The sequence below is a fragment of the Mesocricetus auratus genome, unplaced genomic scaffold, assembly GCF_017639785.1.
Source record: "Mesocricetus auratus isolate SY011 unplaced genomic scaffold, BCM_Maur_2.0 Super-Scaffold_100003, whole genome shotgun sequence".
Lineage (NCBI taxonomy): Eukaryota > Metazoa > Chordata > Mammalia > Rodentia > Cricetidae > Mesocricetus > Mesocricetus auratus.
The window spans coordinates 38898527-38925653 of record NW_024429188.1 but is presented as its reverse complement, the minus strand read 5'-3'; the positions used below and the strand labels follow the sequence as shown (position 1 = coordinate 38925653).

The 27127-nt window shown below is 36.6% G+C and overlaps 1 protein-coding gene across 1 annotated transcript; it reads left to right on the top strand.

The window, feature by feature from the left end:
* The first annotated feature begins 690 nt into the window (after window positions 1-690).
* LOC101834211 (melanoma-associated antigen B5-like) lies at window positions 691-2769 on the top strand. The gene is made up of 2 exons (XM_013120523.2): window positions 691-772; window positions 1417-2769. The coding sequence occupies exon 2, from the start codon at window positions 1622-1624 to the stop codon at window positions 2555-2557; it is 936 nt and encodes a 311-aa protein (XP_012975977.1). The 5' UTR covers window positions 691-772; window positions 1417-1621; the 3' UTR covers window positions 2558-2769.
* The last annotated feature ends 24358 nt before the right edge of the window (window positions 2770-27127 follow it).

The following is a 27127-nucleotide window of genomic DNA, read 5'->3' as shown; positions in this document are numbered from 1 at the left end:
TTTAGACTTCCTGCAACTTGATATACCATGCATTGTTGATACCCGTGTTAGGCCTGTCCCTTTCTGAATAGAAACAGAGGAGGAGTGGATTGGCAAGTGGGGGGATGGAATGGGGAGGAGAGAAGGGAGGGGACACTGCAGTCAGGATGTAAAATAAGTAAATTAAATTAAAACATTTGTTTGCGGTTTTGAGACTTAAGACTAAAAAATAAAACAGAAAACAAACAAACAAAAAACACGTGTCTTCTGCCTTAATGGGAACAAACACAGAATGGCAATACTCTGAAAATCTAAGAAGTGCAGAGTTTAGTTTATGTTAACTGAGACACCTTGGGCAAGACTGAAAGGTCGACTTCTGAGAGAGGGGCTACAAGAAAGTAAAGGATGTAACCAGAGAGGATGATATTTAGGAAGCAAAAAACAAACAAACAAACAAACAAACAAACAAACAAACAAAAACCCAAAACAGGATTCAGTTCCTGACAATCATTATGGTGAGGATTCTGAATAATTTTGTTAGGTAATTCTCTCTTTACCCTTAAAACTGAGAGAATCACTTACACAATCTTCATAGTACCACCCTTGCTGGAACTATCAGAATTCCTGAGTATTAGTGACTTTGATGTGACGGAATTTCTCCTATTGTGACACAGTGGCAGTTAGAACTTGGCCTAAGTGTCACTGTGGCCTACTGATTCAGCTTAGAAATACTGCTGGGTTAGGTTTGTCCAGATGCAACTGAATATATCCTGAGAGAGAACACTTCATAACAGTGAGTATTTCACAGAATTTATTCCTTATTCTCAGCTTATGGAAAGAGGACAGTGATAGTGAGTGAATAACCTCTTATTACCTCAGACTTGGGGAGCCAAGGGTATTGTCGTCTTCATTATGAGAGCATAGACTGCAGGATAGAGACTATAAAAAATGAGTCTGACCCCGTATCAGACATGAAAGAAATCACTGAGGAGACAAGGTACACCAACAAAATAAATGACATAACAAATAATCTAGCCTTGCTCTCTGATTTTCCCTTGAAGACTCAGAACAAGGTTGTGAATCTCTGACCCCCATTCCTATAGCAAGTGATATGAGGCGAGATCATTAGACTGGATGTTCAGTCACAATTAAAATGAGAGTGTAGGTGTCCTCAACATCTATGTGCTCATGTAGTGACCCTAAGAAAGTTCTGGTCAACTCAGACCCTGAGAGTCTAAGACAGAAATTCCTTTCTCCTGAGCTAGCACCAGAGTTGTGAATGCCAGATTGAAGGACCCAATTCCTTTCCTTGTCTTGGTAGTTAATGGTATTTGTCATGTCTACAGTAGAAGGGTAAATGGTTCCCACATTCTATCAACAGCTGATGAGTGAGGCAATGACTGCAGACAGCAAGCTAATTCATATTATTTTTTTCAGGTTCTACACGCATCAGGTTGATGGGGAGAACAGGAGCACAATGGATTTATTAAGACCCACCACAGAAAACTAAAATGACATTTTCCTTAAAGCTCTGGTAAAATTTGCATGCTGAAGGTCTACACATGCTATCTGTCATCTGCCAGACTCTCATCCTTTGTAGTCTTACCCGTGCTCCTGCCCATTCCCTCTGACTGCAATCATTATGCCTAGGGGTAAAAAGAATAAGCGTCGCAGCCGCATGAAGAATAAGAACCACCATCATGAGAAATGCCATGATGAGAAAGATGAATCTCAGGATCAGAAGGGAGAAATGGATAGTGAAGCAGAGGAAGAAAAGCCTCTCTGCTCTGTGACTGATGACATTCATGGGATGTCACCTGCCTCTGAGTCAAGTAGTAATACTGAGTGCTGTTCCTGTGTACCCTCACCCGTATCTATTTCTGGTGATGATATAGAATTTGACCACTGTCAATACTGCTGTGGTGAAGGAAACTTTCTTCACTCAGAATGTCAACTCTGTCATGATAATTCATTCAGAGATTGTCTAGATATGTATGTGGATTTTGTAGAGCAGACTGTACTCTATAAATTTAAAATGAAACAACCCATTACTAGGGAAGATTTACTCAGTGTTATTGACCCAAAATACCGGTACAGATTTGCTGAGATATTTAAGAAAGCTTTTGAGCGCATTGAAATTGTGTTTGCAGTTGACGTGGTGGAAATTGACTCAACTAATCACTTATATGACCTAGTCAGCAAGATAGAACTCCCAAACAAAGGAAGAGTTTGTGCTGGCAGGGGTTTACCAAAAACTGGTCTTCTTATGACTCTCCTGGCTATGATTTTCTTGAAGGGTAACTCTATTGCTGAAGAAGAGGTTTGGAAATTCCTGAAAACGATGCAAGTGTACCCAGGGAGGAAGCACTTCATCTATAGAGAGCCACGGAAATTCATCACTCAAGATTTGGTGAAACTGAAGTATCTGGAGTACCAGCAGATACCTAATAGTGATCCTCCACGATATGAGTTCCTTTGGGGTCCAAAAGCTTACGTTGAAACTACCAAGATTAAAGTCCTAGAATTTGTGGCTAAAGGTAGTGACACTAAGCTTAATAAGTTCTTCATACAATATTAAGACGCTTTGAGAGAAGAGTCAGCAAAAAACTGGAGGAGGTTCTGGTACTAATGCCAGGCCAAAACCATCACCATGTCTAGACAGCACTGACACTTCAGTAAATTATAAGACTTTATCTTCAGACAAGAAAACACAACATCACGATTGACATTTTCTTTGAAGCAAGGAAGAAAATCACAAGGAATGAAATATTGAGTAATAAAGAATGACCAATGGGGATTTTTGCTTATTTGTTTCAGTATTTTGTTACATAAAATTAAATGTTTTAAATATCGATAGATTTAAATATATGGGAGGCATTAAGTCATACGAAATTAAGCTTTTTGTCAGGATTGAAGTAAACAAATATAAGTGATGAGGAATAATGAGAATTCACTGCATACATTCATATTGTTTGTGAAGAAGTAAAAAGTATCTGAAGCATTGAAAAAGAGGTGAATATAAACAATATGGGAGAAAACCATTCATAAGAAGTCTGATTCTCTAGAATGATCAGAAAAGAAGGATTTCATTACAGTTATATGAAGTATGGTAAAAGAATTAATATTTGTAAATAAAAACAAAGGCAATTTTTTCCTTCATCAATGGCAAGAGTAAAATAAAAGTGACAAAATGTAATTTCCTAAGAGTAAAATTTGGCAGAATGCACATATTAGATGAAGAAGAAAATGGAAAATTTTATACACTGAATTGGCAGTATTCAAGTCAAGTAGGACATTCCATGATTTTCTAATAATAGAAAATATAGCTTAAATTAGTTAAAGTTACAAAGTCAATGCATGAAATAGCCAGGAATCAATGAAAGATAGTTTGTTTATAAATTGTTTTATGCATTTCTGTCTTATATAATCTCTAAGCTCTAAGACACATACACACATATATGTATATATATATATATATTACACATATAAATTTATATATAGTCATTGTGGCAGCCTGGGGATTCCAGCTCCCATGACTGCACCCAGGATTGCATTAAGGAACCCTTCAAAGTAGGCAGGATAATCTATCTTTAGTTCTTTTGGAAATGGCTTGAATGCTCTGAAAATTTCTCTCTGAGGACTGGTCTTTTTCTATTCTGATGTTAATAAGAAAATACATGCTTTCTGATGGTAACTTACGAACAAAGAAACAAGCACATGCTTTCCTGATGGTAACCTTCTCTTTTACTTTATCTTGAATAATCTCTTTCTTGGTAATCTTTCTACACAGTTAATCTCATTTCATGCAGTTACATGTGTCTTTATACATACATACTTCTTTCTCCTGCATAGCAATAAATCTCTACACATGGTTACACCTATTTTCATACGGTTACATTCTCTACATAGCTACATACTTTAACATTTCTTAACACAGCTACATCTCTCACATGCAATTTCCACACAGTCATGTTTCTTCATTCACATATATCTCTTCTACATACACATCTTTCTTTTATACAGCTTCATCTTCCATATCTTTCTGATCACTCTGGTATGTCTCTTTACATTTCTCTCACACTTCTTCTTACATCTCTCACACTCCTCTCTCCACATTCAGCTACATCTCCTTTTCAGTACACACACACACACACACCACAGAGTTTTCATATTTTTCCTACTCCTTCCTACATCTCTTACACTTCTCTCCACATCACACATCACTCAGCAAAAGCCTCTGGACAGATATGAATCACATCTTCAGGGTCATACAACATTTACTGAGTAAACAATAATAAACAGAACTATACTAATCACACAGTTTCTTTCAGGCTAGGGAAGTCATTCTGACAGACCAGGCAGTGAATTAAGAAAGCGTGTAGCAAGCCAGGCGTTGGTGGCGCACACCTTTAATCCCAGCACTCGGGAGGCAGAGGCAGGCGGATCTCTGTGAGTTCGAGGCCAGCCTGGTCTACAGAGCGAGTTCCATGACAGCCTCCAAAACAATACAGAGAAACCCTGTCTCGAAAAGAAAAAGCGTGCAGCTCTGAATGATCATGATTCCCAGGCAGAAAGTGATTTGAAATTCAGCACTTAAACAATAATCAGTTAGTTGACTGAATCTTGAGGTTGGGGAGTACTTGCAGAAAGTCCATTGCTGAGAAAGTTATGTCTCCTAAAGCTTCTTTATCTCTAACCTGGAATTATCAATATACACTTGGGAAAGTGACTTTGTGTATTTGTCTCTAGGGGCAACCAAATATTCATCTCCACAGGCAACCAGTTTGTTTTTAATTTGTTCTGAAGTCTAAAATTATTTGTCTTAGTGGTTAAGAATACTGTTACCTTCCTATGTCAGTCTGAGTAATGAAAAATATCTTATCATTATTTCTATTCTTCGGTATTATATAGATTAAACACCTTCCTGTCCATAATCATAATCATCTTCCTGTCCATCCACAGATATATGTGTATTCAGTAGATGGAATATATATATGAGTTAAATACATAAGCAGTAGGTAAAATACTCATAGCTGTTTTAGTTGTACATGAGAAAAATTACATAGACAAAGAGTTATCTACAGCAAGTGACCCTACAGCATTACCAAATGGAACTCCCCAACAGAAAATCACACATCTGGTAGATTGGCCTGTGGAATACTAGTTGCCACCTGCTGTATATTTCCTTGGCCTCTGGCAAGTCATAAATGTAATACTTAATGAATGGAATGCAAGTTATAAAAATAATTATGCACATACACAAATACTTACATATTAAAGCTTGTATATTATGTATAGGAATGCATATATATATACATATATATATATGAGTGTAGCAATTTTATACTTCCTTGTGTTTATGAAGTTAGAGTGAATACATACATATCATAAAACATTCCAAAGAATATATGATAAATACATTTTGTATATAATACACATATGATTAATATAAAATATCAATGTTCACAACTATTTACACTAAAGAAAAATTAAGTGTAATTTAAAATATGTCTTACATTATTAACAACGAATTGTACTGCCAATAAACTTTTTAAAAAATCACTTAATATAGGTGACAATAGCAAGTCAATATCCTTAACCAATTCAGCTTATCAATGTATTTCATGTATTTATTGTTTACTTACTCTCTTATTTATTTATTTGAGACAAAGTCTCAGAAACCAAGTGCTGTGATTATAGGTCCACATCAGTGCACCTCGATCAGTTTATCAATTTAACTTAAGTCAATATATATGCTACTGCTGAAATAAGTAAACAAAAACACTTTCTATGGCCTTCATGTTAAGTCACAGTAATCTTACCTATTTGGGGTAATGGAGAATAACTTTACAAAATGGATGGTTTAAAAAATAGGAACACTATAATTGTGATCAGTATATACTATATTAGGCACAGTGGTGAATTTCATACACATTTTCATTTATGTATCATATACTTAATCATATTTACCCCCTTATGTTCTTTTAATTATTTGCCTCTCCTTTTAGTCCCTTTCCTTTCTCCTAATAGTCCCCCTTTTATATAATAACATACACACATAATATATATGTGTATACATATAAGTATAAATGATGAAGGAGAATATGTGAAGCTTTTTTTTTCTAAGTCTGACTACTTTGCTTAATATTTAATTATAAGAAACCTCGAGTTTCATTTATTTTTCTGTAAATTTATGTTTATGGTTGAATAAAGCTCCAATTTGTGTATATACCACAATTGCTTTCTTTTTGAATGTGTGTTGAGTTGTGTGGAAGTTTGGCAGGTGTATCTTCTGTGAAAATGTTGTCTGGTGATGTTTTCTCCACCCGTCTTTGCACTTCACATGCAGTGCTGACAGAGGCCAGAAGATGGCATCAGACCCTCCGAGCCCTGGGAATTGAATTCCAGTCTGCTGGAAAGGTCAGTGAGCTTAACAGTTGAGTGGTCTCTCCAGCCATTCAATTTACTGTTTTGAGACAAGATCGCTTACTGTACTTGGAGCTCACGGTTTCAGGTAAACTGAATTGTAAGCGGGACCCCAGAATCTATTTGTCTCTGCCTCACAGTCAAGGAGTTATAGATGTACTGTGCCAGACTCAGAAAGATAGAAAATTCTGGTAGGTATTGTTTAAAATTCAAATATGGAGAATAAAAGTCTATAGCTGAGAATTGTATTCACTCTCACTGAATTTCTTCCCTCAGAAGATTAATGATGAAGAAATTCTCCTGGGAAGAACAACAAGTTTAGTTGCTTTCAATTGAGTAATCTTATTTTAATGTATAGATTAATTTTTGTTTATTTTACCTCCTGATTTGTAACAGAGTTTTGATTCTGGAGCTCTGAATCAATGACAATTCATTTGTTTTAAGAACAAAATTTGGCACTTAGAAGACTGCATTTCAGACCCAAATATCAACTTGGATCAGGTAACTAAATCTGTAAATAATAAAGTATTAGTTTATCAGTGAAATAATGGGAAAACACTTCAAAAACTTTTTTCCAAAATAATTTTATTTATTTATTTTTAATAAAAATTAATTGCATTATTTCCATCCTTCTTTTTTTCTTTCCAGTGTCTCTCATGTGTCTCCTGCCTTTCTCTCACTTAATTCATGCCATTTTTTAAAATTGTTGTCAATACGACCTGAACATGGAGGATACTAATAGAACCTGTCAACAGAAATTTATGTCCTGCTCAGTCCCGTGGCCATTTAGTCCCAAATAAATACACAGAGGATTATATTATTTATAAACTGTTTGGCCTATGGCTCAGATTTCTTATTGACTAGCTCACTCTTAATTATTAATCCATTTATATTCATCTGCATATCTCCACGTGGTATAGGCTTCCTCAGCAGCTACGTGGCATCTCCTCGAGACTCATTCTCTGTGATCCTCTCCCGTGAATTCTCCTAGTTAGGTAGCCCTGATTGTACTTCCTGCCTGCCCATTGGCCAAAACACCTATGTTCATCAACCGCTAAGAAGAACATATTCACAGCATACTGATGGACATCCCACATCAAGACCTGAAAGGCGAAAATCATGGGGTGTGGGTGGGCATCTGAGCCATAGACAAAGAGATACAGTAAACAAATGAATGTTGAGAGCGGATGCTTTTAAAAGGGTATGTGGAAATTAAGGCATAGAGTTTTCTAAGCTTCTAGGATGTGACTACATATATTTCTTTAGTCAGATATTACATAAATACAAAATTCAGTGGTTTGAAACAAGTTTAAAATACATCGATGGTTATATCAAACAGTTGATGAATGTGTTCTGGTATAGTTTCATATAAAAGTGATCTGTTAAATTGAAATTGGCTGATACAGGGGAAGGGGTATGGCTGGTAACCAGCTTGACTTCATTTAGTCTGGGAGCCTTGAAACAGCTTTAGCTTTCCTACTCAGTATTTTAAAGTCTCATTTCATAGAACAGGATTCTGAACTGAGGCAGCACAAATACCTTAGAACACTTTAAAATCCTATGTATTTATCAAAGTATAGGAAAATTATAAAGAAAAGAAAGGATGTAGGATAAGTCTGGAATGGTAAGTGTGCACTATTGAGTAGAACTTAAATATATTGAAATGGGAAACAAGATGGAACCTCAAAGAAGAACGAAAACTGTCATTTAGAATAAAGAGGAATGGAGTATGAAAGACATGCTGCTAGTTTATGCTCCTCCTCTTTCGTGTATGGCTAAACACTAATAGCAAGAGTGTGGATGATTTCTATCTTGAGGCACATAAGCATACAGTAAACCAGTGGAGTATATTGGGGAAACTGGTCATTTTGATCAGTATTTTCCCAAAAGAAAATTAGACATATTTGTTTTAGAATTTAACATCTCATGCAGCTATCTGTAATTTTAATATCATGGTATGATCATTTATAAAATGGAGGATATTACCCAATTATTTGGTTTTATGACTATGGATTGAATTAATGTATCTGCCTTTAATATTCGTCTTACCTAAATGCCCAGTATATGGCAAGAACTCTAAAATATTAGTCAGTATTCTGTTAGATTTCAAACAGACATTGTAAAATTGTATTTAATGTTATGTAAATCTTAGCTCCTTGGTTTATAATAAATAATAATATGCCAGACACTATCTAGTTTTCTATCATTACTTTATTTCTCTACATGTAACTAAACTACATGTACTATGTTTTTTGCAGTAATGTGTCTAACTTAAGACATGTAAGAAGAAATAAAATATGATCTTTTCTAAACTAGCCCATTCCAGTGCCTTTATTTTGCTTTTAGATGGATGGTAGCAGACCACTTACCAGACTTCTTCTTGACAACAAAAACAGGCGAATTCCACGCACTAGTTGATTCCTCAATGTGTCCAGCATCTAGCTGTTCCTGAACTAACTTCTCCAAAGCCTCTAACTTCTCAGATGTCATAGGCCATTGACCCACCCAGACGGGTTCATCTGTCAGCCATTTTAATGGTAGAGCTTTTGGTTGCTCTGTAGGTTTGGCACTAGCATCTTGCTTCTGCACAGCCTGTACGTTTGGCATCTGTTTTCTGTACTGTCTTACTATATTCTTACTACCACTAAGAGCTTGTCTATAATTCCTAGCTGATACAGGAGGAATTTTAATCTGCGTATTCCATTGCTGGAGTAGATCACGACCCCAGAGGTTTATAGCAATATCTGCAACGTATGGCTTTAACCTTCCTCTCTGTCCTTCTGGCCCAATAAAGTCAATCCATCTAACGCTCTGTTTAACTTCAGATAGGGTTCCGATCCCTAAGAATTGAACATTAACCTCTTTTAAAGCCCAGTTTTGTGGCCAGGACTGCTGATTAAGGATAGTGACGTCACTTCCGGTGTCCAGTAATCCGTAAATCACCCTATTATTTACCTTAACCGGAAGTTTGGGTCTATGATATTGTATAGAAGTTTGCCAAAATATATGTTTTGTATCTCCTCCTGATGTAATTGATTCATCCTCTGGAGCTAATGTATTATCCAGTGCCGTATTATTTACAATGGGCAGTGGATCTTCTAATTGTCCTGGGAGAGGCTGTCCTCCACTGTCACTGGGAATGACCGGATAATCTTCCTCTTCGGGGCTCCATGGAGCCCCGGAAGCCCGTTTCCCTGCTGTAAAGATCTACCTTGTCTGTCTATTGTGGAAAAGCATTCATCAGTCCAATGGCGCCCCTTCCCACACCTCCTGCATAGACCAGGAGGCTTAGGCCTTCTGTTTGATACATTCCTGGTAAAAGCATTATTTCTAGGAATGCGTTGTCTACAGTTCCTACTAAGATGTCCTATTCTACCACAGTTAAAGCATTTTGCATCTTTACGCCTATTTAAATTCTTTGAGATTGCCTTCCCTACCCATGCCTCTATATCATCACAGGTAGGGTATTTGGCATCCTGGTGCCTCCTCAAACCTGTAGAAATAGCTTCACCTACCCAAGCTCCTGTATCCTGACTTTTACATTCCAGGTTCGCTGTATGCAGAACCCATTCCTCCAATGGCGCTGATCTTATTTTTAATGGCCAAATTACCTGCCTGCATTGAGGATTCGCGTTCTCATACGCCAAAGATTCTATAAGAAGACGCCTGGATTCTGGGTTCGCTACCTGTACCTCTACTGCTCTGGATAATCTCTCTAAAAATTCAGTGAACCTTTCCCTTGGGCCCTGTAATACCTTGGTGTAGGGTTGCATTATCTCTCCTGTTTCACAAACCTTATCCAAGGCATTTAAAGCAGCTGTACGGCACAAAGACAACATGTGCTCATCATATGCAGATTGAACCTGCGTGTCAGCGTAAGGACCCTCCCCAAGAATCTTGTCTTGGGGTACTTCATGACCGTTCTGCAATTCCTGAATCTCAATTGCTTTTGCTTCTTGCCTCCACAAAGCTCTCCATTGAATTTGGCAAGAATTTTCGAGTACTGCAGAGGCTAATTGGGCCCAGTCTTTTGGGGTTACTTTATTTACAGTAGCCCATGAGGTTAGGAGCTCTCTGACAAAGGGAGAATGAAGACCATACATGACAATGGCCTCCTTAATATTTTTTAGATCCTTCATCTGTATAGGCTCCCAGTGATAAGCAATGGGACCATTTGATTGTTTTTTCGTTGCTGGTTTTTCTGATACAGATACTGGAAAAACCATAGGGGAACGCATAGCAACCTTAGGGAAATCATTCCGGCATTTGAGAAGCTTTGGGAAACTCCTGTCCTGACCTGTTGCCTGTATTTCTGATTCTGAAGTATCAGATTGAGCGTCTTCTAAATCCTGCAGTCTATTCATCATTGTTTCTCTGAGCTCTTGAAGTTCTTGGGACAAATGATTTTCTAAGGATGTCATGGAATCTTTCATTTTTTTACATTCATCATTTACATGTGATTCCAAATTTCTAATATTCTCATCCTTAGCAAGTACCTCAATAGCATGTAAACTGCCTTCAACAAATGATATTCTATCAGTTAGTTTACCATTGCTCTCAGACATGGAACAATTCTGTTCTGCTAGCATTTCAATTTTATGTTCCAGTCTTTGTAATTTGCTAGTGAAATCATCAAACATGGAACCGTGTTTGTCGTTAAATGTTTCCACATTATGTTCCAATTTTTCAATTCTATCTATGGAACACATTTTTCCTGAAAATAATTCAATTTTGTGTTCCGTCTCTTTAAACCTGTTCGTCAGACCTACATTATCATTTTTAATATCCTGAATATTTTCTACCAACCCTTTCTTACTCTCCTGCAATGAATTTTGCATTTCCTGAATCCTTTGTATTAAGATTTCAAAACTATCCTGCGATGACTGCATGACCTGTATAAGTTTATTCCTATTTTTGAGCCATTTCATTAACAAAATTATATTGATTATGAAGCTAATAATCACCATCATGGGTAGGAAGCACCTTTCAGGTAGGTCCTCAACCCTTTCTAAAATCCCATCCATACAAAAAACAAGAAAATTCTTAACATCCTGCATCATAGTGTTAGCTGTTGACATTGTATAAAGCAGTTACGTTTGTTACCAATGGAGTAATTCAGGCCGAAATCAACAGGCTGCCAGCGAAAGAGCACGTGGCCGGAGTCAGCTGGCCGCCAGTAAAACAGCACGTGGCCGCGAGAGAAACCTTGGAATACCTAACCTTACCGGCAGGTAGAAGGTGCTGGTTCCTGGCGGCAGGAATCGTGCCTTGCCGAGCGAAGTAGTGAGGAACTTAGCGAAAGGAGAGTCCACGTGTGCCTGGTCGGGCCGAGAGAAGCCCTGGGTCCCGATTCCAATCCCGCTCCGACACCAAACTGTTGGAAGATACCAAACCCCGAGAAGCCCAGCAGATCTCAGCTAGCGACTGGACCGGAAGCCGAACTCCAGGAAAAAAGAGCGAGACTTCCTGTGCGCTGTCTTTTATGCCTTCCCCCGTAACGCCCCTAGCCATGCCCAAAAGTGGGCTTGGCTAGTGACGTAGTTCCGCCTACGTATGTATACGTCTTTACGTCCAGCCGTATACGTCTTTAGTCCTGCCTAAAGTGGGTGTGGTTAGCGGTGTGGTAAACCGCCCTTTTATTACCTCATCTGTATGCGCCTCTAGTAAGTCACATGTTTAATGGCAGCATCAGACTTCCTCCTACATATCTGACATAGTTACAATCAGTATTGGAATGTAATTACTTCATCTGTAAAAGAATCTACCTCATTTGGTTATGTAATTAATACAAAGAAAATAAAACACAGCATAAAACTGTTCTCATAGGCAAACATTTTAGAAGTATTTATTATTAAAATTATAAATATGGTGAACAAGTAATAAATAATGATTTGTGCATATATAAGGCATAAACAGGAGTCAATTTCTTTTGTTCATTAGAAATAATCACAACAGAAGAAAAGTCAACAAGACAAAACATCAAGCAGTGAATGAAAGAAGTGGCACTTGCCTTCCTCATGTGTTATTACTGTTCAGCTTTTGCTTTCTGCTGGAAAATTCTTTAGTCAAAAATTTAAATTATCTTTTAAATACACTGAATTGAAAGATTAATTATAACATTACTTGCCATATACTTCATCTTATTGTCTCAACACATAAAGCAACCAGCCAATTAGTCTATCCAATAAATATTCATTGAAGAGAAACCAGACTCTTATTTCTACAGAAAATTTCAAAAGTAATTTCCCTTTTCATTATGATCATGTCTGCTATTCTTTCCAAAGCATTTCCCTGCATGTAACTATTTATAATGAATTGAACAAGCTAATTATGCAAAATACTCTCAGCGTTTAATGTTTATTTCAACATCTTGAGTTCCAGCAAATAACATTTTAATTTAAATCTATGCAATGTCATTTCTCATTTTAAATATTTCCAAGAATGTTTAAAGTACTACTTTGTCAAATTATGTAAGGGTTACATGTATTTTACATTATGAATAAAATAATTCCAAGCATATATAGCTGAAAAGGCACTTAAAATTTTTGATAATTTTGTGTAGTTAAATCTAGCCTCTTTAGAAATATAAAATTTGGGAATGTCAATTAAAACAAAATAAACTGAAAAGAAATGAGTTCTTTGTAAATTTTGGAGATCAGCCCTCTGTCAGATGTGGGATTAGAGAATATCTTTTTCCCAATCTGTGGGTTGCCTTTTTGTCTCACTGACTGTGTCCTTTGCCTTACAGAAGCTTCTCAGTTTCAGGAGGTCCCATTTAAAATTGTCAATCTTAGTGTCTGTGCTACTGGAGTTATGTTCAGGAAGCTGTCTCCTGTACCAATTCGTTCAAGGGTACCACCCACTTTCTCTTCTAAGAGGTTCAGTGTGACTGGATTTATGTTGAAGTCTTTGATCCATTTGGACTTAAGTTTTGTGCATGGCGATAGACGTGGATCTATCTGCAGTCTACTACATGTCAGCCTCCAGTTATGCCAGCACCATTTGTTGAAGATGCTTTCTTTTTTCCATTGTATAATTTTAGTTTCTTTGTCAAAGATCAGGTGTTAAACATGTATGGGTTAATATCAATGTGTTCAATTTGATTCCATCTGTCTTGCTATTTTTGTGCCAATATCATGCTGTTTTCAGGATTATAGCTCTGTATTACAGCTTGAAGTCAGGGATGGTGATGCCTCCGGATGTTGCCTTGTTCAACAGGGTTGTTTTGGCTATTCTGGGTCTCTTGTTTTCCCATATAAAGTTGAGAATTGTTCTTTCAAGGTCTGCGAAGAATTGTGCTGGGATTTTAATGTGGATTGTGTTAAATAGGTATATTGTGTCAGTAAGATTGCCATTTTTACAATGTTGACCCTACCTATCCAAGAGCATGGGAGATCTTACTGAACTCAAGAAAGAAGTGTCCAAAACACCAAAGGATCCCATCAAAAAGTGGGGTACAGAACTAAATAGAGAATTCTCAGTAGAGGAGTCTAAAATGGCTGAGAGACACTTAAGATAGTGTTCAACATCCCTAGCCTTCCAGTAAATGCAAATCTAAACAACTCTGAGAAACCATCTTACTCCTGTCAGAATGGCTAAAATTAAAAACTCCAATGACAGTTTATGGAGAGGATGTGGAGAAAGGGAACACTCCTTCACTCCTAGTGGGAGTGCTGACTGGTACAGCCTCTTTGGGAATCAGTACAGAGATTCCTCAGGAAAATGGGAATCAGTCTACCACAAGACCTAGCAATTCCACTCTTAGGCATATACCCAAAAGATGCCCATTCATACAATAAAGACATCTGTTCCACCATGTTCATAGCAGCATTGTTTGCAATAGCCAGAACCTGGAAGCAACCTAGATGCCCCTCAACTGAAGAGTGGATAGAGAAAATGTGGTATATTTACACAATGGAGTACTATTCAGCAGAAAAAAAAACAATGTAATCCTGAAATTTGCAGGCAAATGGATGGCACTAGAAGAAACCATCCTGAGCGAGGTAACCCAGTCACAAAAGGAGAAACATGGCATGTACTCTCTCATATATAGATTTTAGACATGGATCAGGGGAGTTCCAACCTACAATCCCATGGCCAGAGAATCTGGGAAACAGAACCTTCATCCAGTGACGATGGAAGCAGAGGCAGATACCCACAGACAAACACTGAACTGAACTCCTGGAATCGAGTATCAGAAAGAGAGAACTGATGGGCAAAGGACTTAAGACTAGGCTGGTTTAACCCACAGAAACAGTTGACATGAACAAGGGGGAGCTCTTGGACTCCAAACTGGACAGCATGGGACTGACCCAGACCCCCTGAATGTGGGTGTTAGTGAGGAGGCTCAAGTAATCTTTACAGCCTTGGGTAGTATTTATCCGTGGCATACAAAAAGACTTTGAGTGCCCATCCCACAATGAGGGATGGTCTCTCAGCCTGGACTCTTGTGGGAGGGCCTAGGTGCTGCCCTGGATGAAATGTGGGAGGGCCTGGTGGGGAGAGTATGTGAGGAGCAGAGGGAGAGGGATCTTGGATTGACATGTGAAGCAAGATTGTTTCTAACTTAAAAAATAATCATCAGGCTTGTCTGTATGATGTTAAAAATGATGGAGCTGATTTTATACTTTGAATTGGCTGTGTGGAATATTTTACTATTGACTAGAACTAGTGGATGTTTTGGCATAATCTAGAGACAATTAAAGCATTCTAAGCAGATCAAACTCTCATCTTATTTTCAAATACATATGAAAAGTATTTGACAATTTCATTTGGAAACAGATTATAATATTTGATGATTGTCACTCTTTAGAAAGACCTCTTAGTTCTGTTTAAATCTTTCATTTTATTTGAGAATCTAATTTTATTCTTACTAATAAAATTTGTATTTAAAATTTGTGAACATGCATTGTAGCTCTCTTTTAAAATCCTTTTGATCTTATTTTATTGTGTTATGTTAATTCTTTTAAATATTAAATATGGATATTAGGCCTATAAATTGATCCTTTGGGTTATTTTACGCTTGTTCATAATATACTGTTCATCAGACATTGCATTAACTGCTTAAATCCACAAATACCTTTAATATAAATTTAATCCTAATTAGTAAATATGTGGAACAGTGGTCACACAGGCCTTTAATCCCAGCACACAGCAGAAAGAGGCAAACAGATCCCAAGTGAGTTTGAAGTCAGCCTGATCTACAGAGTGAGTGCCAGGACAGGCTCCAAAGCTACACAGAGAAACCCTGTCTTGAAAAACCAAAACAAAACAGAAGGAAAAAAAATTAATGCTGGGAAGTGGTGGCACATGCCTTTAATCCCAGTACTCTGAAGGCAGATGCAGGTGGATCTTTCTGTGAATGCAGGAAATGTTTTAATGTGTTGGTGTCCCTATAAAAATGCAAAATAAGTATATCCTGAATAAATAAATGATTTAAACATAAATACATTTTGTATGTATTCTGTTGATACCTTGGGAAACAATATTTTCAAGTATATTGTGTTCTATAATTTTGATAAATGTTATTTATCAAAGTTCTTCTACCAGTATTTTACAAACTCAAATTCTAGATAAATAAATATCAGTACCAGGTTATTAACAAGCAGTCCACATTTGATTTGAATTAAATTTGAGTTTATCGTGTTACTAAAGCTTAGCTGTTAAGGAATGATTAATTTAAAATATTGAAATGAGAATGGCTTATTTTGGACCATAGCAAGTGTCACAGGGACCTTTTCTATATAAAGCATTACTCTGAATGTTATAATGAATTTCTTGCCATATATTCAAATTAAAAAATAAAAAAATGCATCAATAAAGAACAGAAATTGTATCTTCTTTAGATTCATTTGACAATTTACATTATAACTTTGTAAATAGAGACTTTTATATGCAATTATCACTGGTATATTTGATGACATGACTACATTTTTTCTTATATCTATAGAACTTTAAGAATTTTCTTTTAGTTTACATAAAAATTAATGAACTAACATATATGACTTCATTGGCTAATCTGTAATATTTATTGCAAAGTATTATGACTAAAACATATTCTAAGCTGGAAAAACGTGTCAACACTGTAGTACCAGCAACTGAGGATCAGAAACTGAAAGCTAGCAAAGGCTAGGCAAGATCAGTTCATCAGATCTTGTCTCAGGACTAACCAAATCTTTGATAAAGAAAATATGTATCTTATTTTTATATAAAATCACATTGCTAAAGAAAGCTCATCCTTTCAGTGAATACATTTGTTGCGTCATATATATTTTGATAAGGTTGAGAAAGAAAATAATAGTTTTCTCCAACGTGAATAACATCTCAAATCTTTTAATTCTACAAATTTTCATAAAGTTTAGAGGGCATTATATACCATGAACAATAATTAGGACAATATGGAAAATTCAAAAAGTATATATAATTCCCAATGAGTCCTTTAGGAAGAAATGTATATTTGAATTGTTCTGAAAGATATATTAATCCATATTAACATTTTGTAACATAGTGGCTCACATTCTTTTCAACCACATTTTTGGGAAACAGACCTATCTTAATGATTGGAAAACATAGATTATAGTTTAAATTATCTTTTGAAATGACAAGGTAGTATTTGAGGTTCAATTTTAATATTTAATATTTAATATGGAATAAAGAAAGCATCTTCAACAAATGGTGCTGGCATAACTGAAGGCTGGCATGTAGAAGAATGCAGATCGATCCATGTTTATTGCCATACACAAAACTTAAGTCCAAATGGATCAAAGACCTCAGCCACACCGAACCTCTTAGAAGAGAAAATGGGTGGTACCCTTGAACGAATTGGTACAGGAGACAGCTTCCTGAACATAACACCAGTAGCACAGACAGTGAGATGAAAAATTAATAAATGGGACCTCCTGAAACTGAGAAGCTTCTGTAAGGCAAAGGACACAGTCAGCAAGACAAAAAGGCACCCGACAGTATGGGAAAAATATTCACTAACCCCACATCTGACAGAGGGTTGATCTCCAAAATTTACAAAGAACTCAAGAAGCGAGTCTCCAAAATACCAAAGGATCCAATTAAAACGTGGGCTGCAGAACTAAATAGAGAATCTTCAATAAGGGAGTCTAAAATGGCTGAGAGGCACTTGAGAAAGTGCTCAACATCCTTAGCCATTAGGGAAATGCATATCAAAACAACTCTGAGATACCATCTCACTCCTGTCAGAATGGCTAAAATCAAAAACACCAACGACAATGACAATTTATGCTGGAGAGGATGTGGTGAAAAGTAAACACTCCTTCACTGCTGGTGGGAGTGCCATCTTGTTCAGCCACTTTGGAAATCAGTATGGATATTCCTCAGAAAAATGGGAATAAGCCTACCACAAGACCCAGCAACTCCACTCTTAGGCATATATCCAAAAGATGCCCATTCATACAACAAGGATGTCTGTTCCACTATGTTCATAGCTGCATTATTTGTAATAGCCAGAACTTGGAAGCAGCCTAGATGCCCCTCAACCAAAGAATGGATAGAGAAAATGTGGTACATTTACACAATGGAGTACTATTCAGCAGAAAAAAAAAACAATGGAATCCTAAGATTTGCAGGCAAATGATAACACTACAAGAAACCATCCTGAGTGAGGTAACGCAGTCACAAAAAGAGAACCATGGCATGTACTCTCACACATATGGATTTTAGACATAGATCTGGGGAGTGCCAGCCTACAATCCAATGGCCAGAGAGTCTGGGAAACAGAACCTTCATTTAGTGGCTGATGGAAGAAGAGGCAGACTCCCATGGCTAAGCACTGAGCTGAACTCAAGAATGCCAGTAACAGAGAGGGAGGACTGATGACCAAAGGGATTAAGACTGGGCTGGTTTAACCCCCAGAAACAGCTGACCTGACAAGGGTTTAACTCTTGAATCCCAGGCTGATGCCTGGGAATCCAGCATGGGACTGATCAAGACCCCCCTGACTGGGGGTGTCAGTGAGGAGGCCTAGGTAATCTATTGAGCCTTGGGCAGTAGATCAGTATTCATCCCGAGTATACACATAGACTTTGGACTCCCATCCAACAATGTGAGATGCACTCTCACCCTGAACTCTTGGGGGAGGGTCTAGGCCCTGCCCTGGATGACATGACAGACTGTCGACAACCCCATGGCGGGCCTCACCCTCCCTGGGGAATGAGGGGATATTGTGGGGGACTGGGGGGAGGGCACGCGAGGAGGGGAGGGAAACGGAGAAGGACCTGGAATTGACTTGTGAAACAACCTTGTTTCTAATCTAAATTTAAACTTAAAAATAAATAATAATAAAAAAACAAAAATAAATCATTTTGTAACATAGTGGCTCACATTCTTTTCAACCACTTTTTTGGGAAACAGGACCTACCTTAATGATTGGAAAACATAGATTATAGTTAAAATTATTTTTTGAAATGACAAGGTAGTATTTGAGGTTCAATTTTAATATTTAGTATAGAAAAATGTTAACCAGAAACATACGTGTGATTCCAATAAATAGCACAAAGAAAAAAATTGAGAAAGATCTTTATCAAAGTTAGCACAGTTTCCTTGCATAGAAGACAGTACTTTTAGTTGGTGAAAATTTCTTTGAGACCTCCTTAACATACTAAAAATATATCCAAATTTAAAGAGTGGAGTTTAGGTGTCTGACGTCAAAACGCACTTCAGATCTTCAACTCCTTTTAGCTTTGTCAACTGAAACACACTGCTCTCTCTTTCTTGGTCTGTTTCCCCATCTGGTATACAAATCTGGTATCACAAACATTTGGGGGTGCTTATAATAGGTCTTTTTTTTACTGCCAGTTCCCAAATATTGACATGGAGACATTTTATTAATTATGAAATCTTGGCCTTAGCTTAGGCTTGTTCAAAAATAGCTCTTAAAACTTAAATTAACCCATTTATATTTATCTACATTCTGCCACATGGCTCATTAACTTTTCTCAGTACCATATGTCTAGCTTCCCTGTGACTGACTGATGAATCTCCTGTTCCTTAGATTCTTTCCCAGAGTTTCTCTCTCTCCCTGCAAGAGCCTTCTTTTCTCTCTTGCCTAGCTACTGGCCACTCAGCTCTTTATTAAACCAACCAGAAGGTGCCTTAAGCAGGTGAGGAAATACAGAGACATATTTTTACACAGTATACAAAAACATTATTCCAACAGGGATGTCCAAGGCAATCCAACCTTCACCTTCACAGCTTCAAACAACGGCCTCTATGGGCCTTTGTGCAGGGACATCCCTCAGCAGCTTTTATTAGTCACAAAAGGAGATTACATAACCTCTTTCTTGTATTGTTGTCTCTAAAGCCAGAACCTCATGGGTGAAGCTGCTAAGTTATGCTGTTTGCTGGAGCTGGAACTTGGCTGTCCTCCTTCAGTTACATTTGTTGATGGCTTCCTTCATTGCTTAAGCTTTTCTTTAATTCCTTTTCACAAGTTAGGAGCTTAGTTGGGTGGGTTTTGCCTTAAGGTCATCACACACTTTATTCCATTTAGCATAAGCCTTTTCTGTAAACATTTCCATCTCTTTGAAGCATAGGATTGAGCTCCATTACAATGCCTGGTGCTCTTTCTGCCCAAACTATGTTTGTATTTTTCTTTGACCAGTTGGATCCTTTTCATTGTACATCTGCATATGAATGATTGCAGATAATCATAACAGGAGTCAATATTAGGCTGTCTTGAAATCTATTCTATGAATACCATTCATCAAAAATTCTCAAATATTTGTCAAAATATCACAAGAATGGTAATGCAGCCACATATTTGAAAAGGAATGGTATCTAGATCACTTACTAATATACTTCTCCTCTGAAAAGGCCTATCAGGTCATCATAATTTACATTGTTCTCAGCACCTCTGTCTTCCGTGCTTGTAATAGTATGGCCCATTATGGCACACTTAAAGTTTTTAAGTGTTTTCGTGATCTGAAGTCCCACATTTTACATTCCATGAATAAACAGCATTGTCAAGTCTGTCACAGCAACATCCTGCCTCCTGGTGCCAACCTCCTGGTGCCAACCTCCGTTACTGTTCTATTGCTGTAAAAAAATACCATGATCAAGGTAACATATAATAAAGCATTCAGTTATCATCAAGGCAGAGAACACAGTAGCAGGTTGGCATAGTACTAGAGAAGTAACTGAGAGTTATACCCTGATCTCCAATTATAGAGAAAGAGTTTGACCTGGAATAGCTTTTGAAACCTCAAAGCTCATGTCCAGTGATATAATTTCTCCAAGAAGGCAATATCTCCTAGTCCTCCTAATCCTATTAAAGATTTCTGCCACCTGGTGACCAAGCATTCAATATATGAGCCATTTTTATTCAAATTGTATATATACATGTATGAATGTGTTATATACACATTTCTGAGATTATGATGACTACAGAGTATATAGACAAAGTTAAGTTCCTATCATCTATCTGTCTGTCTGTCTATCTATCTATCTATCTATCTATCTATCTATCTATCTATCTATCATCTGTCTGTCTATCTAGATATATGGAAAAAGAGAGATAAACTATATATTTGTATTATTCTGTTTTTCTGTTTTACGTTTATATCACTTTCTAGGTTGTTAATAGGTTTTCCACCCCCCAATAATAGGTTTCTTTGCTGAAGCAGTAAGCCAGATTAAACCAAACTGAAAAGGTGTACAACAGGTTTCTTTGAGCAAAGCAACTGTCAGGTGAGCTCTTCAATCCCAGAGATTAAGAACATAGAGGATGCACCAACAAACAAAACAGGGAGACTTTATAGGTTGTAGGTGAGGGGTGATGATGTGTCCACAACAAGCTGGGTTTCTGTCTGAGAATGGTCAAAAGCTGGGTGATTTAGGGGGGAACGTGAGTGGCTGCCAACTTCAGCGGAGGAGGCTCATTAACTTCCACGAATGCAGAACTGGACTTTTTGGAGCCTTTTCCTTTGTTAGGAGACTATTAGTGGGCAGGGCTTGTAGAGGGGTAAAAATAGGAATGGGGCTTTCCAGGATATGCAGGTGTGAGCTGGAGGTTCCTAAACAACAATGGTAGTCTTTTTTTCTTTTTTTCCCCCATGGAGGTCTTTATCTACCTGTTTCAAAACACTGCTGAAATATTGGGCTTGATGTATGTTATTAAAGATGATTTTCAAATATGCTTTTCTACAATTCATCTACTATTTTCTGAATCTTATGTCTACCTCTTTGTTTTAAACTCGTTTTGTGAGTACAACCTACAGCAAAATCCGAGAAAGGATGTTTTGAAAGTAAGCTACTAGATTATTACATGTCAGCAAATTTATTTGTTTTGTGGCTAGGGAATTAGAGAGTCTAAATTTTTTTTCAAAACTTTTAAAGAATTGTCCTAAGGCATTCTAGTTTTCTGTGTTGCTTTAAAAATGTATCATTTATTCTTTTTCTTCTCACAAAATTATTCATTGTAGTTCTGAATTCATCTTATGTTGTGGTGCTTACTCAGCATGTGTGAGGGCATCACCACACAAAAAGTAATACATATTCAAAAATAAATTCCTAGTAACATTTTGTATACAGGACAAAAAGCCTTTTGCATGCAGGTAAGTACTGGAGATGCCATGATAGTTAAACACACAGCTTCTCTCCTCAATGGAATGAGATGCATAGCTATTTTTCCTGGAATGCTAGGAATGATGTAGCTTTACAACCTGGTTATCCTTTTCAGTCTCATGACAGAGGCACTGCCTGTATCTCCCAGAATTTATGTTTTTACTTATCCAAGACTTTTTCCCCTTTGTCTTGAGACTATTTACAAGAATGTTTTTGAGGGATTATCTAGATTAGGTGGAGAAACCCACCCTGAATGATTGTGGTATCATTCTAGAGGATGGTAACCTGGACTGAATAAAAAGGTGACAACTAGCTATGTATAAGCATTCATTGTTTTCTGCTTCTTCACTGCAGATAGGTGAACATTGTCCTCACATTTCCTGCTACCATGACTTAAGTGCCTTGAATGGACTGTACCCTCAAGTTGTAAATGAAAATAAACGCTTCCTATGTTGTTTTTATTATGCAATTTCTTAAAGCAATACGACAGGTCATTAATACATAGGGTCTCACTATGTAATCAAGGTTGACTTTATTGTATAGTCTTCCTGTCTCAGCTTTTAGAGTCATGAGATTAAAATTGTACAAAAGCTCAAACTTTGGATTATAAACATATGCCCAAGTCTTTTGTCAACAACAAGAAACCCGAAAATGTATTCAATATATTTATGATCTAACATTATTTAGGGAACTGGCATTGATGCTGTAGCAGAAAGAAAGAACATTTTTTTTCAGGATTTTTACGATCAGACACAGATGAAATTGTGGTAGCAGACCATACTGACTTCAGTAACACTAGAAAAAGAACACAAAAATTAGTGATGTCCAGCTGAGGAGATGGTTCAGTGAATAAAGTACTTGAATTTGAATTTTCAGAAACCACATAAAGCTGGGCACATTAGCATACATCTGTAATCCCAATACTCCTAAAGCATTACAATAGGCAGAGACAGGGCAATACCCAGAAGTTTAAAGTTAAACTAACCTGGATTATTCAGTATCAAAAAACAAAAAAGATATGGTGGAAGGAAGTATCTCTATATCAGTTTGTCCTCTGACACATGTACATATCATACTCTTCCCACACACAAAGAAAAAGAAACAAATGATGCCATGAAGAAATTATCAATGTGAAGTAAGAAATATGCTTTATCTTATTTAAAGATTATCCTGTCTATCTATTCATGAATCAAAATATGTTAACATATATATATATACATGTTACATATATATAGTAACAGATATCTGTAGTGTTTTTTTCACACATTGGGTGCCCTCCAGCAAGCTCCCAAATAAATACATGGAGAATTATTCTTACTTGTAAATACATGACCTTAATGTGGCTTATTTATGTCCAGCTTTACTTAAATTTTCCCATCTACCTTTTGCCTCTGGGCTTTTTTCTTTATCTATTCTATATACATTTCTTTTCTTCTTACTCCAAGGCTGGTTACTCCTCACATTAGAGATGTATATAAGAAAGGAGCAGAGTCACAGAACTGGCATTCAGTCTAAGAGTTAGTCTCCAGCCACAATGAGGACAGCATAGCAGTCTGAGTGAATCTGAGGAGCAGTGAAGTCAGGGATAGTTTGAGGATCTCCCTTTTGGTCTGAGCTGAGGTAAATGTAAGAGCTAGTGGCTGGCTGCTTTGCTTTTCTGATCTTCAATTTGAAGCTTGGACACCAATATCAGTCTCTGGGTCTTTTATTTCTCCTTCTACAGAAATTATCACTGATACTAAGAATATATAACTATATAGATCACCCATAGTATATACTTCTTGTTCTTTTTCTAAGCTAACGTATGGCATTTCCCTCTAACTATAAGATTATTTTTTGGTTGATATTACTTAGTGTTACTAATCATTGATCTACTTTTTATAAGTACTTATTCCTATGCATACCCTAGAATCTTGCATAAATGTGACAATTTTTCATAGAGTTAAACATATTTTTATGATGCAACTAGACAATTCTCACTTTAAGCATTTACCCAGAAAGAAATGAAATCATACTTATTTCATAAGTATTTCTAGTATTTTAAAAGCATGAGTCTGTTAACAAATTAAATATCCTTGGAGAACTGCATATAGGACAGTAGGAAACTACCAGAAGTAAGATTGAATGAGATATGGATCCATAAAATAATAAAAGTCAATTTTTAAAATATTGTTTATAAAATAAGTGTATTTTGTGTTGGTTCTATGTGTTTAAGTTCATAAAGAGGTAAAAATAACCCATGTGCTTAACACTTATAACATTCATTGGAACTGGAGTGGTACCTGGCAGGAAACAGAACCATAATATATTCTCCAGATTCAAAATCATGTTAATGGTCGAATTGCATATATTAAAACAATAAATTGCTTACCTCCAAATTGTGAATTTCACTGTGTAATTTTAACATAATTTAAAATGTTTTTTAATACTTTAATACAAACAGGCTAAGTCGATTAGAGGCATGAAATGACTGAGCAGATATAACCCTTGAGCTGAAGTCCTATACTGATAAAAATGTAAGAAGTTATAAAGGAAACTGAGAACTATAGTTCATCAATTTTTCTGTTTCTTGACTCTAGACAGACTGTGACCTGGTATATCATACTCCCAACTTACCATATCATTCTTACATAATTGACTTTATCCATTATTAACCTTAAGCTGTAGGACCAAACAAACAGGTCCTTAAAATCCTTTTTCCAGGTATTTGTAATAGTAATGAGAAAAGCAAATAATACAAAAGTCAAATTTCAATGCAGTTTTCATTTGCATTTCTATAATGATTGATGATATTGATCATTTTTATGACACAACTATTTGTAAGTTTTCTTTGCTTACTTAAATTTTTTCTTGCTCTTGAAGTTATTCTCATATTTCACCTGTATGGGTTACAATTTTTTTTTCATTTGGTATACTGTCATTTCACTTTCTTAAAATTACCATTAGTTATTTCCTTTGCTCTACTGTAATACTTATGACCTCTAATGTACAAAGAGTGCCCACGGGAGAATAACATCTCTCAAGTTAATGTGTATCGTGGAGCATCTGAATCAGTTTTCTCAGAAACATGGGTTATGTGATTTCTTTAAAATCTGTTTACAGATCTGGGTGCAGTGAGTCCCAGAGTCCACTGTTGGAGGAATGTTGCTTTAAAATATATAACCTCAAAATTTCATAGAATATTTAAAGACTGTAAACATAATATTATTGTTGTAGTAATGGACAAGAGATTCATCAGGCAATCATTGTAATATGAATTATAAGGAGAAAACAGTAGCCTAGTAAATCATACTTAAATATATTAGAACAGTGACTTTCAACCTATGGGTTGTGACCCCTTTGGGGAGTCACATATCAGGTATCCTACATGTCAGACATTTATATTATGATTCATAACAATAACAAAATTAAATTTATGATGTAGAAAAACTTAATTTTATGGTTTGTGTTACCACAATATGAAGAACTGTATTAAAGGGTCACAGCATTAGGAAGATTGAGAACAAGTGATCTAGAAGAACAGGAGAGGAGAAGAGCTACAGATAATCTACCTGCTTTCTTGGCTGATGTGGTCTGTGAGATAGTGGGAAGTGCCTGTCCAGTGGTTCTCAACCTGTGTGTTGTAACTCCTTTGGGGTTGAATAACACTTTCATAGGGTCACATATCATATATCCTGCACATCAGATATTTGTATTAGCATCCATAATAGTAGCATTATCCATTAGTGTAAGAAAGCAAGAGGGAAGCAGAGGAACAGACATTGCAAAATCAGTTAAAATTTATACTTCAATCTTGTATATGGTATACTTTCTATTATGCTATCTGTTAGAAGTAAATTTGGTTAACCCTCAGTAAAACAATAGTGATTACACAGGGTATGATTCCTAAGAATTGGGATCAATATTAGAAGTGTCCTACAATTTCCTTCTTACTCAATATTATTTGGGCCTAAATCCTGGTTAGTCTGAGACCAATCATGACAATTTCTTATATTGGATATACAAACCTAACTTAGTCAATTGTATATGATGGCAAAATAGAGGGCTCTAAACTATCTCTTTTCATCTTAGTTCACTACTATGTTAGGCAGTAGCAATCATGTATGACCATGAAAAAGAGTTAGCTTAAAGACAGAGTCATTGTGGTAAATTTGTCAGGAGAGCTTGTTCTAATGATAGTGCTGAGCCATAGCCAATGTGATCTTTTAATGTAGGACTTTGTATGTAATAAGATATTTCTTGTTCCAATGTGAGGCTGGCTCCCAGCCAATGTGGACAATGAGGTTAAGGAGTTAAGCCCGAGGCAGACTGAAATACATCTTTCCCTGAGTGATGAGAAGATCAATGTCCAACTTGGACATTATCTCAAGAAGTGGTGAAATAGACCAATATTGGAACCATAGATCAAGAGACATTTAACAATTTTCTGAGGACCAAAGATGTTGAGGAATTGGTTACTATCTGCTAAGGCATCAAAGCAAAATGTGGGTGAAATCATAGCAAGAAACCTTGTGGATGCCGTTTGCAATATAGTGTATTGATTTTTTTTATTTCTGATGAGTTTGGGTGACACATGAATTCTAAGCAAATGTTGACCCTATAGATAAAATAAATACAGATGACCACTCATTGCATTTAATCCTCTCAGGCAACTTCAAATAAGTCATTAGAGGATTTCAGGATTCTTATAACCTCCTATGAAATATGATCATCTTGCTGTTGGCCTTCAGGTAACTCTTCTCTCTTGCTCTCTTTTTTTTTGTTCTGCAAGACATGGTTTCTCTGTATTGTTTTGGAGGCTGTCCTGGAACTCACTCTGTAGACCAGGCTGGGCTCGAACTCACAGAGATCTGCCTGCCTCTGCCTCCTGAGTGCTGGGATTAAAGGTGTGCACCACCCACTCCCGGCTCAGGTAAATCTTCGTATCCTCTCCTTTTGTCATCTTTACTCAGATGTTACTACCTCATTTCATCTTTTTGGTAGGTTTAGGTAGAAATGGAGGCAATTTTAACACACAAATTAAGTTTCAGTCTCCCTTAAAGAATGCGCAAAGTCTTTAAAAAGGAACTCTTATTTATTTCGCATGGGAGTACAAACTAGTACATTGCAGCACCATTATGGTGTTTTCTCG

Bases quoted from the DNA above. Each gene is read 5' to 3' on its own strand.
- LOC101834211 (XM_013120523.2), top strand. From the start codon at position 1,622: ATGCCTAGGGGTAAAAAGAATAAGCGTCGCAGCCGCATGAAGAATAAG.